Raw genomic sequence first — 13785 nt, forward strand, 5'->3', positions numbered from 1 at the left:
CTCCCACTGAGCACAGAGCCCGATGCAGGGCTGGATCCCAGGACCCTGAGACCGTGACCTGAGCCAAAGGCAGAGGCTTAACCCACTGAGCCACCCAGGCTTTACAAGAGAATATTTTACAAGACTATTTTTTTATGAAGAGAACATGTTTATAAGCTCCAGAGTAATTGTATCAATCTCTCATGTTTCATAGAGTGTTCAAATACTTGTTTAAAGTGCTTAGATAGAATAGTAGCAGCCAGTCACTATGGGCGCAGTCGTAGACACAGCCTGGCTGCAGATTTTGTTTTGGGGAAGGACAGAAGGACCTCCAATGAAGATAACATATGGGATTTTAACTTACCCAAGTATTCAAATGAATTCATTTTAATTCCACGAACATTGGCTACACTCTCCCTCTGTGAGGCACGAGACTGGAGTGCCTGTGGCTTGTCCTGGTGCCTCCCTCAGTCCTGGCTAGGGAGGTCTGGTTACAGCCAACTGCATGAGCACGGGAAAAATGGCTTCTGTCACGTTAATGGCTCTGGGACTATTTACGATTATGTGTATCCCAAGCTATGTTCAACTTGCCAGGGCTATAAATAGAAAGCCTCATTCTCTTTAGTCCTTAAGTTAAACCTAATAGATCTTTCTGGGGAGCCCAGGCGGCTCAGTCGTTAAGCGTCTGCCTTAGGCTCAGGTCATGATCCCCCAGGTCCTGAGATCGAGTCCCATGTTGGGCTTCCTGCTCAGCGGAGAGCCTGCTTCTCCCTTTGCCTGCCATTCCCCTTGCTTGTGCTCTTTCTCCATGTTTCTCAAATAAATAAATTTTAAAAATAGATCTTTATTTTAAAAATTAGTAATTTTAATGAAAATATTTGTTTTTTCTTTCACATTCCATTAACTCATGCACTTACTAAATAGCTCAGTGTCCCCTAAACCTTAAACATTATATTCTGATGAATCAGATGTTTTGAATACCAGTATAAATGTAAAATTTCTGATTTTCTAAATCACATAATGAAGACAACTTAAAAATTTAATGAACAGGATCTTAGGGCTCTCACTCAAATCTGCACATTCAACAGGTTCAATTTGGGGTGGGGACCATTTCAAACATCTCAAAAATGTCACATATAAAGCAGCTACTGACTAGAAAGCATAATGCCACTGGTACAAACACAACAGATGGAATGAAAGTTGTTTGTACCATCTAATCAAGAGAATTAAGATGGCCTTTTCAGGCCAGGTTAGGAGGCCCCAGCAAGGGCTAAAGAGGGTCTGGTGCGCTAGAGACAGAGTTCGGGCGGGCCCCAGGGAGGCATGGGCCCCATGAGGTTTCAGGCCAGCAGAGGCTAGAGGAGCTCCTCCTGGCCAGAATTTGTTGCCAAATTAATGACGCTTTCTAGGCAACTTCCTTCAGCTGAGATTTAACTCCCCATGGTAATTTCCACACCACACACCTGCTGCCTTTCCCCAAAGTGACAGCGCGGCACCCCAGGACTCCGATTTTGTTTCCTCAGGTGGACATCATGCCGTGACATCCTGCTCCAGGACTTAGTGTGCACGTGTGTGAGGGCATCACGTGGGCCAGACCACGTCTCTGTGCCTCTTCGTGTTCCCCACGTGCTTCCAGGCGCACGCCCACCCCTCGCTGCTACGCAGGGTCTGGGCAGACGTGTGGGGGAATGAGAGACTCCTTACCACCACTTAAATACGTGCCCACTTCTCCCTTCTCTCCAGGCCTCCTCTTCGGAGGACATGGGCAGGTGGATTGGGATTTTGCTGGCCGAGACGGGGTCCTCCACAGACCCTGGCACCCTGCACTACGACTACATCGACGTGGAGACGTCTGCAAATGTCATCCAGACAGCCAAACAGACCTTCTGGTAAGATCTGCTCTTCTTTCCCTAATGGTTACTTTTTGCGTGCATAGACTTGGGGGAGAAACCCACTAAAGACTGTTGCTTTTGTGTAATATTGATTCAGACTCTGCTGAAATATTTGTCATTTCCTCCCTCCGTGTTTTCTACCAGAGCAGGGGTGGCGAACTTTTTCTGTGAGGTGCAAGACATAAGTATCTTTGGCTTCAGGGGCCAAACGTTTCCTCTTGAAACTACCCGCTCTGCCATCACAGCCACAGACTTTGGGTAAGGGAACCAATGTGCTGTGTTCCCATAAAACTTTATTTGTGGAAACACTCAATGGACGGGACATGGCTTGTGGCCTTAGTTCACTGACCTGTGTACTAAGGGAAGAATTGTGTGCAACAAATGATTTACATCTGCTGTAAGGAAAGCCGAGTTTTCAAGGTCATGGGTCATGTACTTTCAAAACTTAAATTGTGGTTTTATTTTTTAAGAAGGTTTGTATGTATGAAAACATTGTTCTGACCCATATTTCTGTAACATAATGGCAACGAAGCTAATCATAGCAGCAGTCTTCGAGGTTAGGTCCATGTACCCCAAGGGCATTTGAGATTCAGGCAGCCCAATAGGCCTAAACTGGTTTCATGACAGTGCTGGTCAAAGGCCTGTGCCTTGGGGCTGAGAGGATAGAGCTGCTGGACGAGGAGGGAACTCCGGCTCTGGTCCTGCATGCTTTTTACTTAGTGGAAAGTCGGGACAAGGGATCTGTAACCTCTCAGTGCCTCAGCTCCTTTGTAGAGACTGGGCTTGGGAAGGCAGTATCTGGGGCAATGACAGGAGCTTGCCCTGGTCTCGTGTCTCCAATCCCTGGACCCCTGCTTCTGCTTCCCTCGCTGGTAGAGTCTGCACTAGAGGCTGAGGACAGGTGGCTCGCAACAAAGCAGATGATGGGGTCGTATCGTCCGCCTGTGACGGCAGACATAGCAGCCACTGTGGGCAGACCCACCGGTGCTCTGCGATGGGGAGACCCAGTGTCCACAGCGACACTGGCCTGTTCTCCAGGAGCTCCACCGTCTAGTTTGAACACACATGGTGTGTGCGGCGAGTTCGCACAGTCTCCATATGTCTCTTGCGTGGTGCCATAATAGGGACATTTAGGGCTTGGCTAAGATGCTCTGGGGCCAGTGGAGGCAACGTGGGCTCCTAGGAGGGATCAGGCTCAGGCTACAGCCAACTCAGGTGAATAGTCTTGACCACTTGAATTAATTTCTGCATACAACTCTTCCAGAAAATCCCCAGTGACCCTAGAGGTTTCCTAAAGTCCAGACTCCCCGTTCTTACAGACCGTCCTTTGTGTCAAACCGGGGTGACAGTCAAGTACTGACTCTTCTGTTCTTATTCAATACAATAACCACCAAGTACATAACCACACTCTGTCCCCTCAGCCACAGGCACGTGGGTCACAGCGAGCCCCCTGGTCACTCAGCACACGCAGTAAATGAGCACATTTACTCCAGTGGCTCTTCAAGAAATGTAATATCCATAAACCAGGTCTTGCAAAATCTCCGCATCTAGAGCGACCTGAGAGAAAGGTGTTTGTGGTGGTTAACTGCTTCTTCGGAACTTGATTAACTCACGAAGCACAGAGCCCATCGTTGTGCATGTGTGTCTCCAGCTGTGATTAGCCACTGGAAACCACACCGCAGAGCAGCCTGAGTAACCGCATTTCCCCTAAAACGAAACCCCCTAGAACAGTTCCCCTAGAACAAAACTCTGCCTCTGCCTTCCAGATGAGTATTCATCGAACCAAATGGGGGAAGGTCCCAGGTTTGAGAAAGGACGTAGATGGCAACATTGAAAAATTACTTATTAAAAATACATGCATAAGGAGTTTAGGGCTACAGGAATTTTGCTACCTCATTAAAACCTTTATAAATGTTAGTTTGCAATAAAGGTTATTTTCGGCTTTTGGTGTTCTAGCTGAACACATGCCTACAACTGGAGAGAAGAGATTTAACAAGCAAATGATGTTCAGAATATAAAATATGGCAGCTTGCGAGTGTCATAAATGTCCTGGGATTAAATTAATTTTTGCTTTTATGCAAATTGGCAGTTGGTTAATGAATCCTTTCAAGGTCATCGGGGGAGTGTCTGTGAGCTGGATGTGTCTGAAGGGGGAGGACCGTGGTGTATATTTTGGGAAGAAGGCAGTAAAAGAAGGAATAGTCATTTAACTTCTCCCAGGAGAAGTGGTGTATTTAGGAATATCAATAATGGTAAACAGTTGGAATGTATTTTCCCCAGGCCTAGCCTATTTTTAAACGAGGTGCATAGATTATATGACACAAGGGAAACATTCTGGATTTTTTCCCTGAAACTGTTTCAAGTGATGCTCCATTGGAGACCCATGAGCTATTGCTAGTCATAGTGGGTGGGGGGGAGGTGGCACGGGGGGCTAAAAGGCCGTGGATCCGTGTGGGCAGAGAGGGCAGCAGACAGACCGGGAGGGACCCATCAACCCGAGTTGCCTTCTCACCAGAACCCCTTACAATGGGATGGACCTCGAGGGTGTTGTGCTGGGGAATAAGACAGAGGCAAGGGGACGTACTCTGTTGATGCACTGCTGTGGCCGGTCCACAGAGGCAGGAGGCAGATACGGGCTCCCGCGGGGTGGGTGGAGAGGTGCTGGGGTGGAGGGCGGGGCCGGCCTCCCAGCCACGGCAACGCCTGTCCTGCCCCAGAACCGTATGCTTGGCCATGGTTAGACGGTAGACCTTACGCTGTCTTTTCACACAGTACCTCTACTTCTTGGAGAGGCTTATGTCTTCAGCAAGTGGCCTGGGCCTCTCTTACGGCATTTCCACCATTGTATGTGGCTAAAGCCTCTATGGCAAGAGGAAGGCGTCCCGGGCTGCAGACGGGGCTCCCGGGCTGCCTGGGGCCCAGATGTCTGTGTCGGAGCACAGGTCCCTCTCTGAAAGGCCCAGGCCACTTCCAGCTGGACCGCGCCTGTGTGGGACGTCGCTCCCTCCCACACCCCGTTGGCTCGCAGCACCCTCCTTGTGTCCGCTCCAAGGTCTGTCCCGTCCCTGGGGGGCCCCGCTCTGTCCTGGTGCCCCAGCACCCAGCAAGCGTGCAACAGTCCTCACCACCAGGGCTCTGGTTGTCCAGTCAGTGACTGCCGTGCAGGGTCAGCTGTGCCCATGCTACCTAACCCCCAAATCCCCTCTAATGAGACGTTTACGTTAGAAAAACTTAAATATGTATTTTAAAACAAAAAATCCTCTGTTGTGGCAGAAGACTGACGTGCTTAAATTTTTCTGTCTTTCCTTCTTGCTTATTCCTTGTCTACACATTTCCTTTTCCTATATGTAATTATCTGTATTGTAGGTACAGAATAATCCTATAGGTTTTGTCTTACACATTGAAGAGCCTGCGTGAGGCAGGACTGCCGTGCCCACCTTCTCCCAGCAGAGGGCGCACCTGCATGCAGCAGAACCACAGAGAGGGGTCCCCTGGACAGCGGGCTCCTGGGCTTCCCCAGGGAACCAGGAGCAGGCTTCTCCAGAGACCTCATTCCCTGTCCTGCCCTCACCAGTGTCCTTTTGTCCCATTGTTATGCATCTGGTTATCCCAGAAATGGAAGATCCTGCGAAGGAACACAGTATCATTTTGGGGTTGGGGCCCCTAGGTGGCTCAGTGGGTTGAGCCTCCAACTCCTGATTGAAGCTCAGATCTTGATCTCTGGGTTGTGAGTTTGAGCCCCCCATTGGGCTCCACACCCAGTGTGGGGCTTAAAAAAAAAGCATATATATATATATATATATATATATATATATATATAACAGACTATTGTAGTTTAGCTGTTTAGTTATTTTAGTTCAGAGGAAGTGCTCTCAGGTTCCTTCTTCCCTGGGCACTCATATCACCCACTTTTCACAAGTCAGCCACTGGTGCATCCATCGGTGCAGGAGGCCTTGGCCAAGAGCCTCCCTGGCCAACACGGGAGGTCCAGAACAAGCAGGAGGGACCACAGCCGTGCTCTGCGGGCTGATGAGCTCTGTGATGAGCTCTGGGGGATGAGCTCATCACAGGACACGTCAAGGGGTGATGAGCGACACACACATGGAGGGGAAGGACAGTGACTCTGAGGGGCGGGGGAGTGCTGCTTACTGTGGGGGCTCAGGTGGGGCTCTCCTGGGGAAGTGAGTCCCCGCAGGGGCAGGAAGAACCGCTGCTGGGCAGAGGGGACTGCGGAGTGACGAAGAAGCAGAGAGGTGGCCATCAAGCCCCAAGGGCCACGCAGCGTTCTGACTGCTCTGGGCGCACAGTGGACGCCAGTGCCGTGTACGCAGAGAGTGACCACTCCAGCTGGCCTCCCAGAGATGTGCGCTGGCTGCCGGCCACCTCCCCCTAGTTCAGGAGTGGGAGGGCCGGTGGGAGGTGAGTGGCGTTGAGGTGGGCAGCGGCGGTGCCACACGAACACGGGAACCAGAGCAATGTGTGTGGACTGGGTGCTGTAAAGAGCTGGGGGTCCATGAAGTTTCCCAAGAGACGTCAGATGGTCAGTCCCTCACTTTTGCCCACTGGGTCTATGCCTTTGAGTGTTGGCGTTGACAGGCAGGAAAATGCTGGAGAGTAGCTACAGATGGCACGTGCCCCTCGGAGGGTGGGGCCAGTGCCCCAGCCAGCCGGTGGCCAGGCGGGCGCCCTTGTTGCTCCCTGCAGACACGGAATGCGTGGCATGTACTGAGCAGATCCCATGCCAAACGGTGTCTCGTGTCCAGCATGCTCTACCACCATCCTTGCCACCGTCCTGCAGGGTGGCTGCTCTCGACGCTGTCCTCGGCACTCTCACTAGACACATCACGTCTGCCAGGGGTGCTGGTGTTTTTGTCCCCTGCCACCTCCGGCCCGGCCCTGAGCATCCAGCTGGACTCAGGGAAGATTCTGGATTGCTTGGCGGAGGGTCTAACCCCCTTCCTCTCCTGCAGTTTCATGAACAGGCGTGGCATCTCTGCCAACCCGTACCTGGGGAGCACCGCCAACGGCTACGCGCACCCCAGCGGCACGGCCCTGCATTACGACGACGTCCCGTGCATTAACGGCTCGGTGAGTGCATCCTCCTGGCAACAGTCCGGGCTCTGGCGCATTAGACGTGGGGCGGTGGGAGTACACCTATGCCTGGGGACCCCTGACTTCCAGCCGGGAGCCACAGGGCTTTCCGCCATGCTCTGGGGCAAGGATGAAAACTGTTTCCCCTCCCTACTCTCCTGGTTTTTGACTAGCCGTTCATCTGCATCTGCACAAGTAGGGAACCAGACCTCAGGACCCTGAGTGTCATTCACGGTCCTCGTCATCACTTAAGTGTCTCTGCACAGCGAGAATACCAAGTGAAGGCTAGCACGTTAGGGTCTGTAACCTGGATACATCACAAGAGAGTACAGTACAGGTTATCGCTCAGCAGTCAGTGCTTGGAAAAGAGCTCAGGGAACACCCATCACAAGAAGTATTGCCACGGCCAAGGCCGCCCTGCATGCTCCCTGGACCAGGCCCCGAGCCGTCTCCTGGTCCACCAGGCATGAGGCCCGCGGAGTCCGTAGGCACTCTGCAGCACTCCGGAGGGGCACTCAAGATACGAGCCTGCCATTGGTCCCCCAGGATTGGGTGGGCTTAGTCTGGACATCTGTGTCAAGATCTAGTTCGAAAGTTTGCACAGGATGTGTTGATTGTTGGTTTTTTTCAAGCTTGGAAAGTCTGTTAGATTTTTTTCTTGTTGTTTTCCTCACCCATTCTATTCTCCATACTTCGGTGGCAGTCCACAATCGGCTCCCTGTTTCCCATGGTCATAAAATCCACGCCTGCCCAAGGCAGGAATGGGGAGACCATAGTCTTCTTGAGGGAGGTGCAGGGGTCAGGCAAGGACTCCTGGGTCTCAGAGATAGAAACAGACTGAAAAGAAGGTTTCTGTGCTCTGGGTCAGAGGTGGCCAGCCAGTTACCACGTGCTGTGTGTCCTGTGTCCTGTGTCCCATGTCCCATCCTTTCTCCCTCCTTCCCGATTTTCTGCACGTCCCCCAGTGCTCAGGCTCTGCACCAGGGATAATGGCCTTCTGGTCCAGCAGGGCTGAAGAGGGGGTGGGGGTGTAGCACAGAGTGAGGGCCAGGCCTGGCAGGCTCATGTGAAGATCAGGGGCCACGCCGGGACATGGGAGAGGGGTAGGAGCAGAGCCACTGTGCAACCCCATCCTGCCTACAGGTCCCTGAGCTGGTTTTCTGTCTGAGGCCAGGGTGGTCAGGGCTGGGGTGGGGAGTGAGCCCCGGCCCAGTGAGAAAATGTGCGCTCCTGACCCCCATCCCCACCTCCACCCTCACTCCCGGGATCTTCAGAGTTTGAGGTGCTCCTGCTGCCCACAGCGGCCCTGCCTTAGGGGAGGCTGCATGGTGACCTCTGTGAGAGCAGGATTTCGAGCAGTCTCTGTGCGTCTTCCTGGACACAAGCCACGTCCAGGGTGGCTCCCGGTGGTGCTGGCTCCCAACAGTTCTGGGTGCCCACAGCCCCCCTGAGCAGTGTCTCCCTCATTGTGGGCCCAGTCCCCAGACCCATTCCCACGGAATGCTCTGCCGCTTTGGGCCTTCAGCCTCCGCGGCTGGACGGCAACACAAACCTGCCTCCGGTCCTGCCTTTCCCAGGGCCCCCTTTGGGCCTCGTTCCCTGAAAGGGTTTTCTCCCTCCTTCCTTCCCTTCAACATGGAAGCTGCAGGGCGGGCTGAGCCCCTGGAAGAGCCCCAGCCCACCCAAGCACCACCCCACCCACCAGCCCTTGCGCCTCTGTGTGGGTCCCACAGGTTCAGGCCGGCCCCCAGGAAGGAGCTTGCTTTAGGGTCCCCACAGCGCCCTCTGTCTCAGAGAGAAAGGGCCACCGTTGTGCAAGGGCTCTGCATTCAGCAGTTGTGAGCCATTCCTTCTGCACAAGGACAGCGGACAACGCAAGGTCTTGTGCACGGCGTCGGCGGCTCGCTGGCTTTAGTGACAGCTGTCCTGAAGCTCGGGCCTCTCCTTGAAGTATGCTCCTCCACACCGGGCCCCAGTACAAGGCAGTCCTTTCCTGCTGGACTTTCTGAGCTGAACCCTGACCTTTCATTGATCTCTGTCACCCTGGGGGCCCCCATGACACCAGCCCCAGATCGAAGTCTCCAAAAGGATTTAATCCTGAAACCTCTATGGAGTCTGTTCTCGAAGCGCTCCCTGTAGCCTGATCCTCTGATGTGTGGGCAGGGGATAGTCCACCTAGAGCTTTGAAATGAGCTTTGAAACGAGCGAGTGTGTGCCGGTCACCCTCATGGGGCCGTCCCATCCGGGCTGCACGCGTGGGCCGCTGTGTTTAGATGGTAGGAGTGTCCCCGCGTCACAAAAATAGACCCCTCGAAGTGGCTGCGAAGGGACAGAGTGCTCCTCCCTTGAGGTTTCAGGCTGTTCCTATTTCTGTAACAAAAGGCTGTGATTACAGTCTAGCAGAAGGAGCCGCTGCCAGAGGGGTACAAAAATAGGGTAAGATGAGCACAACATAGGAATTAATATTTCTCTCTCCTTTTGGTAAATGCAAAGCAATTTACAAAGACCTTTAAAATGGAAAGGGCTCTGGCTGCAGTTGTAAGTTTAGGTTTTCATTTATGCTTTCATGTCCAGGCTCTGAAGCGGCCTGTAGCTATTTTAGTCCTTTGTAAAAAGGTTTTCTGCTAAGACGATGCCATTATATCCATTATATGCTGAAAGGTCCTCTTTTCTACGATGATTGCATTTCTTTCTTTTGACAGACTATGTTTTGGTCGCTGGGCTTCTTTGAGGCATAAGAGTGTGGCCGCCGGGGGCCCAGTGACAGTCACCTGTTCCACCCAAGTCCCTGGGGCCTGCCTGACAGATGGGGAGGGTCAGGAGGGGCCTTTCTCCCCTGGGAGAGCCTGCAGCTGGGAGGCAGCTCCCTGTGCGGATAGGAGTCCGGCTCTGCCTCAGTTTCCCCCTGCCTCTTGAGAGTCCCCTGGGAACCACATGGGTCAACAATTGTGAAGGACTTCAAACAACATCCAGGCGTAGTCACGACTATAAAAGAAAGTGCTTCACTGGGATCACAAGGTGCTTTCTGGATGTGGCCAGACCTCTGGGTTTCGCCTACCCCCCTCCCACCCCGGTCTGGCAGGCCTCTCCTTACGTCCCATGGCTTCTGCTCTCCAGATTAGAACTTCCAAAATCTGGCTCTTTGAAGAAAGAAATGTCAAATCAGTTCTTTTTTTCCCCGCTATCTTAAAAAAACAGAATGACACAAAAATTTCCTAAGCCAGTTACCCTGGGAATGATTCAAGGGAAAAAGAAACCTTGGCTGAAACCTCAAAGCAGAAACGTTGTCCGCCTGCCTGTGTGTGTGTGTGTGTGTGTGTGTGTCCCATCGGTGACCGTGTTTTACGGGGTACGTGCATGTGTTCTGGGGGTATGCATGTGTGTGTGCGCGTCCATCGGTGACCGTGTTTTATGGGGTATGTGCATGTGTTCTGGGGGTACGTTCCATTGCTGACCTGTTTTATGTGGTACGTGCATGTGTTCTGGGGGTACTAATAATATCTCAATGTACTAAAATCTCTGCCATGCTTTCCATGACCGAGGGCACTAATGATGAAGCTGTGTGTTGCAGTGGGACCCCGAAGACGGCCCTCCTGCTTCCGGTGCCAGGGGCCTGGGAGAAGAGGTGCTCTATGATAACGCGGTCCTGTATGATAACTTGCCGTCTCCGAAAATCTTTGCGCGCTACCCGCCTGCTGACAGAAAGGCTTCTAGGCCGCCTCCCGACAAACTGTCCTGTAACCATTACAAATACCCTCCCTCCTGCAGTCTGCCTCCCACTAACCCCTCATCTCTGGGGAGGGCGTCTCTCGGGCTCAGCACTCAGGTACAGCATCTCCTTCCATCCTGTTCTAGAATTGTCTGAATCACGGTCCTCTGTGGGGGGTGGTCACCGGTCCGTAGCAGATGAGACTCATCGAGGGTCAGGTGGGATTTTTGTCTCCACCAGAATGGAGTTTGCAAATGCAATCCCCGTGGGGTTGCCTGGGGGCGGATGGAGCGCCCCAAACTAGCTCGAGGCTGAAGAAGCCCGGTATTTCGTGGTCTAAATCTGGCTCTCTTTCTGTTCCCGGAAAAGTCCCTTGTGAGTTTTGTGCGGTACGTTGACTAAAGCCAAAGATTTTAAACAAGGACAGGAACACTAAAACATTCCAGAAGATTCTTGCACCACAGGCTTTTTTTTTTTTAAAGATTTCCATCACAGGTACACGAGGAATGCTGGACTCCAGGTAGTAATTGCTTCCGATCTTTCCACGTTAAGCAGGATTTTCAGGGTACAACAGGGTTCTTCTGTAATGAGTCTGAAAGTGGGACGCCTGAAAACGAGTCGATGGTAATGAGAATTTTGGATTGTGATTGAATGATCAGTGATGACCTTGGTGTCGCGCTGCCGTTGGCGGCATACCCCGTAGTTACGGCAAACAACGACGGCTCAGTGTAAATGTTCATTGCGTGTGGTCACGCGCTTTCCGCCCACGAACGGTGTGTGCTTTGCTCATGAGTCCAGGTGCCATGAGAATTCTCTGCAAACATGAAGCAGATGGGCACACTTTATTCTTTTTTTTTGAAGATTTTATTTATTTATTTGAGAGAGCTAGAGAGAGAGCACAAGTAGGCAGCACAGCAGGCAGAGGGAGAAGGAGAAACGAGCTTCCCTCTGAGTAGGGAGCCCGATGCGGAGCTCGATCCCAGGACCCTGGGATCATAACCTGAGCCAAAAACAGAGGCTTAACCTACAGGCCCCTCTAGGGACACAGTTTAATTCACATTCTTTCCCTTCCATTTCTTGGGTAATTTTCAGAAACACCAAGTGCCTGGTAGGGTCCTAGCATCTCAGGTTCGCTGGCTCACAGCAGCTCCCCGCGGCCTGTCGACTCCATCCAATCACAGCCTAGGATTTGTTTCTGATTTTTAACCAAGATTCACTCACTGAACTCGCATCTATCCCCATACTTGCTTTTTTGCTGGCATTCAGTTTCTGTTAGGTAGAAATCGTGGGACGGAGTATGACACCTCGTGCTTGCATTGTCCCCAGATTAGTTTGGAATGGTCTGATACATTGTTTCTGTGTGGGTTGTTTTTATTCATCTTTACTATTTTCAGTAGGAACACATTTGTAAGTGGAATTATAGCACCTTTCATTTTCCTGTGCAGCTTTGGTCATTCTCATAGGGCACCTGTTGGTTAACGGAGACACCTTCCAATTACCAAGCACCCCCAGTGTGCCACAGGTTGTGCCCTTGTCTGGTGTGTCCTCTGCCCATTTTCAGGAACGCCGTGGACAGGATTCAGTATCTTTATTTATTTATTTAAATGAGCAAATGGAAGCTCAGAAAACTTTAACGACTTGCTCCAGTGTGTCCCAAATCCTAGAGCCAGAATCTGAAGGGAGGGCATTCTCCCCAAAGTGAGTCCCACGGCAGCAGCTCCCATCAGCACCTGCCACCAAGCCAGATCGATGACACTGCTGGGGGACCCATGGCATTTGTCGGCCTGTAGCAAAAGGGTGAAGGTGCCATTGCTTGGGTCTTAAGAACCTGTGGCTACTTCAGACCCCGTTCATACTGGTCCCATGTTGTCCCCTTGCCTCTACCTTCTGACCCATCAGTGAAGCAGAAGGTAGTTTTTTGTCCCGTGGGGACATCAGCCGACTGCATAGCCACTCAGGCCGAAATCTGGAGCTCAGCCAAGCCGTTCGCCTAAAGAGCATCTCCTGGAAAGAAAAACCGTTCGTGTTTAGAAACCCAAACTTTCACTAATCACAACCAAATGCTCTTGGATACCCAATTGCCTGGTCCAGTTTCTTGATGAGCATTCATGATCCCAATAGAAATCTATATGGCTTTTATTGCATCCCAACTGGGCAAGTCCAAGTCCCTCACCGGCTTTGGACCTCAGTTCCAGACCCGCTCAGCCAGCGCAGGAAAACCACGGCAGCTCAGTGCCTGGAAGCCAGATGGGTTTTTTTTACTCCCCTTGTGTTTCCTGTGTGTGGTGGGTTAAATGCAAGATTCAGGGACTGAGACAACTTACTGAAAAAGAAGAAAAGTTGTTTTTTGTTTTTGTTTTATGGTTTGTTTTTAAATTTTCTTACTGTCTATTTCAACAGTTGAAGGGTAAAAAGCCCCCAGTGGCCTCCAATGGGGTTATGGGAAAAGGGAAGATCCCGAGCAACCAGCAAAAAAAGGTGGACTCCGTAGCCGGTGTGAAGCGAACATCTTCAAGTAAGTTCAAGGTTCAGCTTCGGGGCAAGTTTCAGGTGTGGTTTGCGGAGGTGGGGCCATAAGAGCCATCTTTCCTCCTCACCTGTGTGGGTAGAGACGCCAGGTGTGGGGGTCAGCTGGAGACGGGACTGTCTTCACCATCACTCTCCCTCCTTGCCGGATTGCAGGACGGTGCGGTTTTTCACCCAACTCTTATGACCATTGTGAAAGCTGTCGGTTAAGTGCAGAAGGGGTTTCACGTGTTTCAGGAGGAGGTGGTTGTAAGTGCAAGGGGCCTGGGGCTTCAGGTCAGGAGACCCCCGCATGGGCGCCTGATCTACGAGTGACATAGTGACTTTGGTCAAGCCATGTAGACACTCTAAGCTCAGGTCCCTGTGTGGGAGGCGTAGACCAGTGGCCGCCATGGTTTCTGGGACTGAAGGAATCGAGGTGCCGCATGGGCCTCCAGGCACCACAACCCTGTAAGGATCATTAGGGGACGCACGTTCCCACTGCAACTTGTGGTCTGCGAGCTCATAGGGACAGTCTCCCTTCCTTCTCCCAGCCTCGTCCTCAGGTAGGTGCCATCCCCTGCCCCACCCTGTGAGGCAGAATCCTCT

At 52.0% G+C, this 13785-nt stretch overlaps 1 protein-coding gene across 8 annotated transcripts in view; it reads left to right on the plus strand.

Moving 5' to 3' along the window:
* Positions 1–13785, plus strand: part of AFAP1 (actin filament associated protein 1) — a 130648-nt gene that overhangs the window by 104889 nt on the left and 11974 nt on the right. For 7 of the 8 annotated variants that reach the window (XM_045075285.1, XM_045075296.1, XM_045075299.1 and 4 more), the window contains 4 exons: positions 1723–1868; positions 6842–6959; positions 10534–10788; positions 13072–13186. In XM_045075285.1, the coding sequence (XP_044931220.1) occupies positions 1723–1868; positions 6842–6959; positions 10534–10788; positions 13072–13186 (634 nt within the window). The remainder of the gene's footprint in view (positions 1–1722; positions 1869–6841; positions 6960–10533; positions 10789–13071; positions 13187–13785) is intronic. The other variant, XM_045075316.1, reaches the window with a different exon arrangement.

The sequence above is a fragment of the Mustela putorius genome, unplaced genomic scaffold (assembly GCF_011764305.1).
Source record: "Mustela putorius furo isolate JIRA1106 unplaced genomic scaffold, ASM1176430v1.1 tig00000083_pilon_pilon_pilon, whole genome shotgun sequence".
In the NCBI taxonomy this organism is placed as follows: Eukaryota; Metazoa; Chordata; class Mammalia; order Carnivora; family Mustelidae; genus Mustela; species Mustela putorius.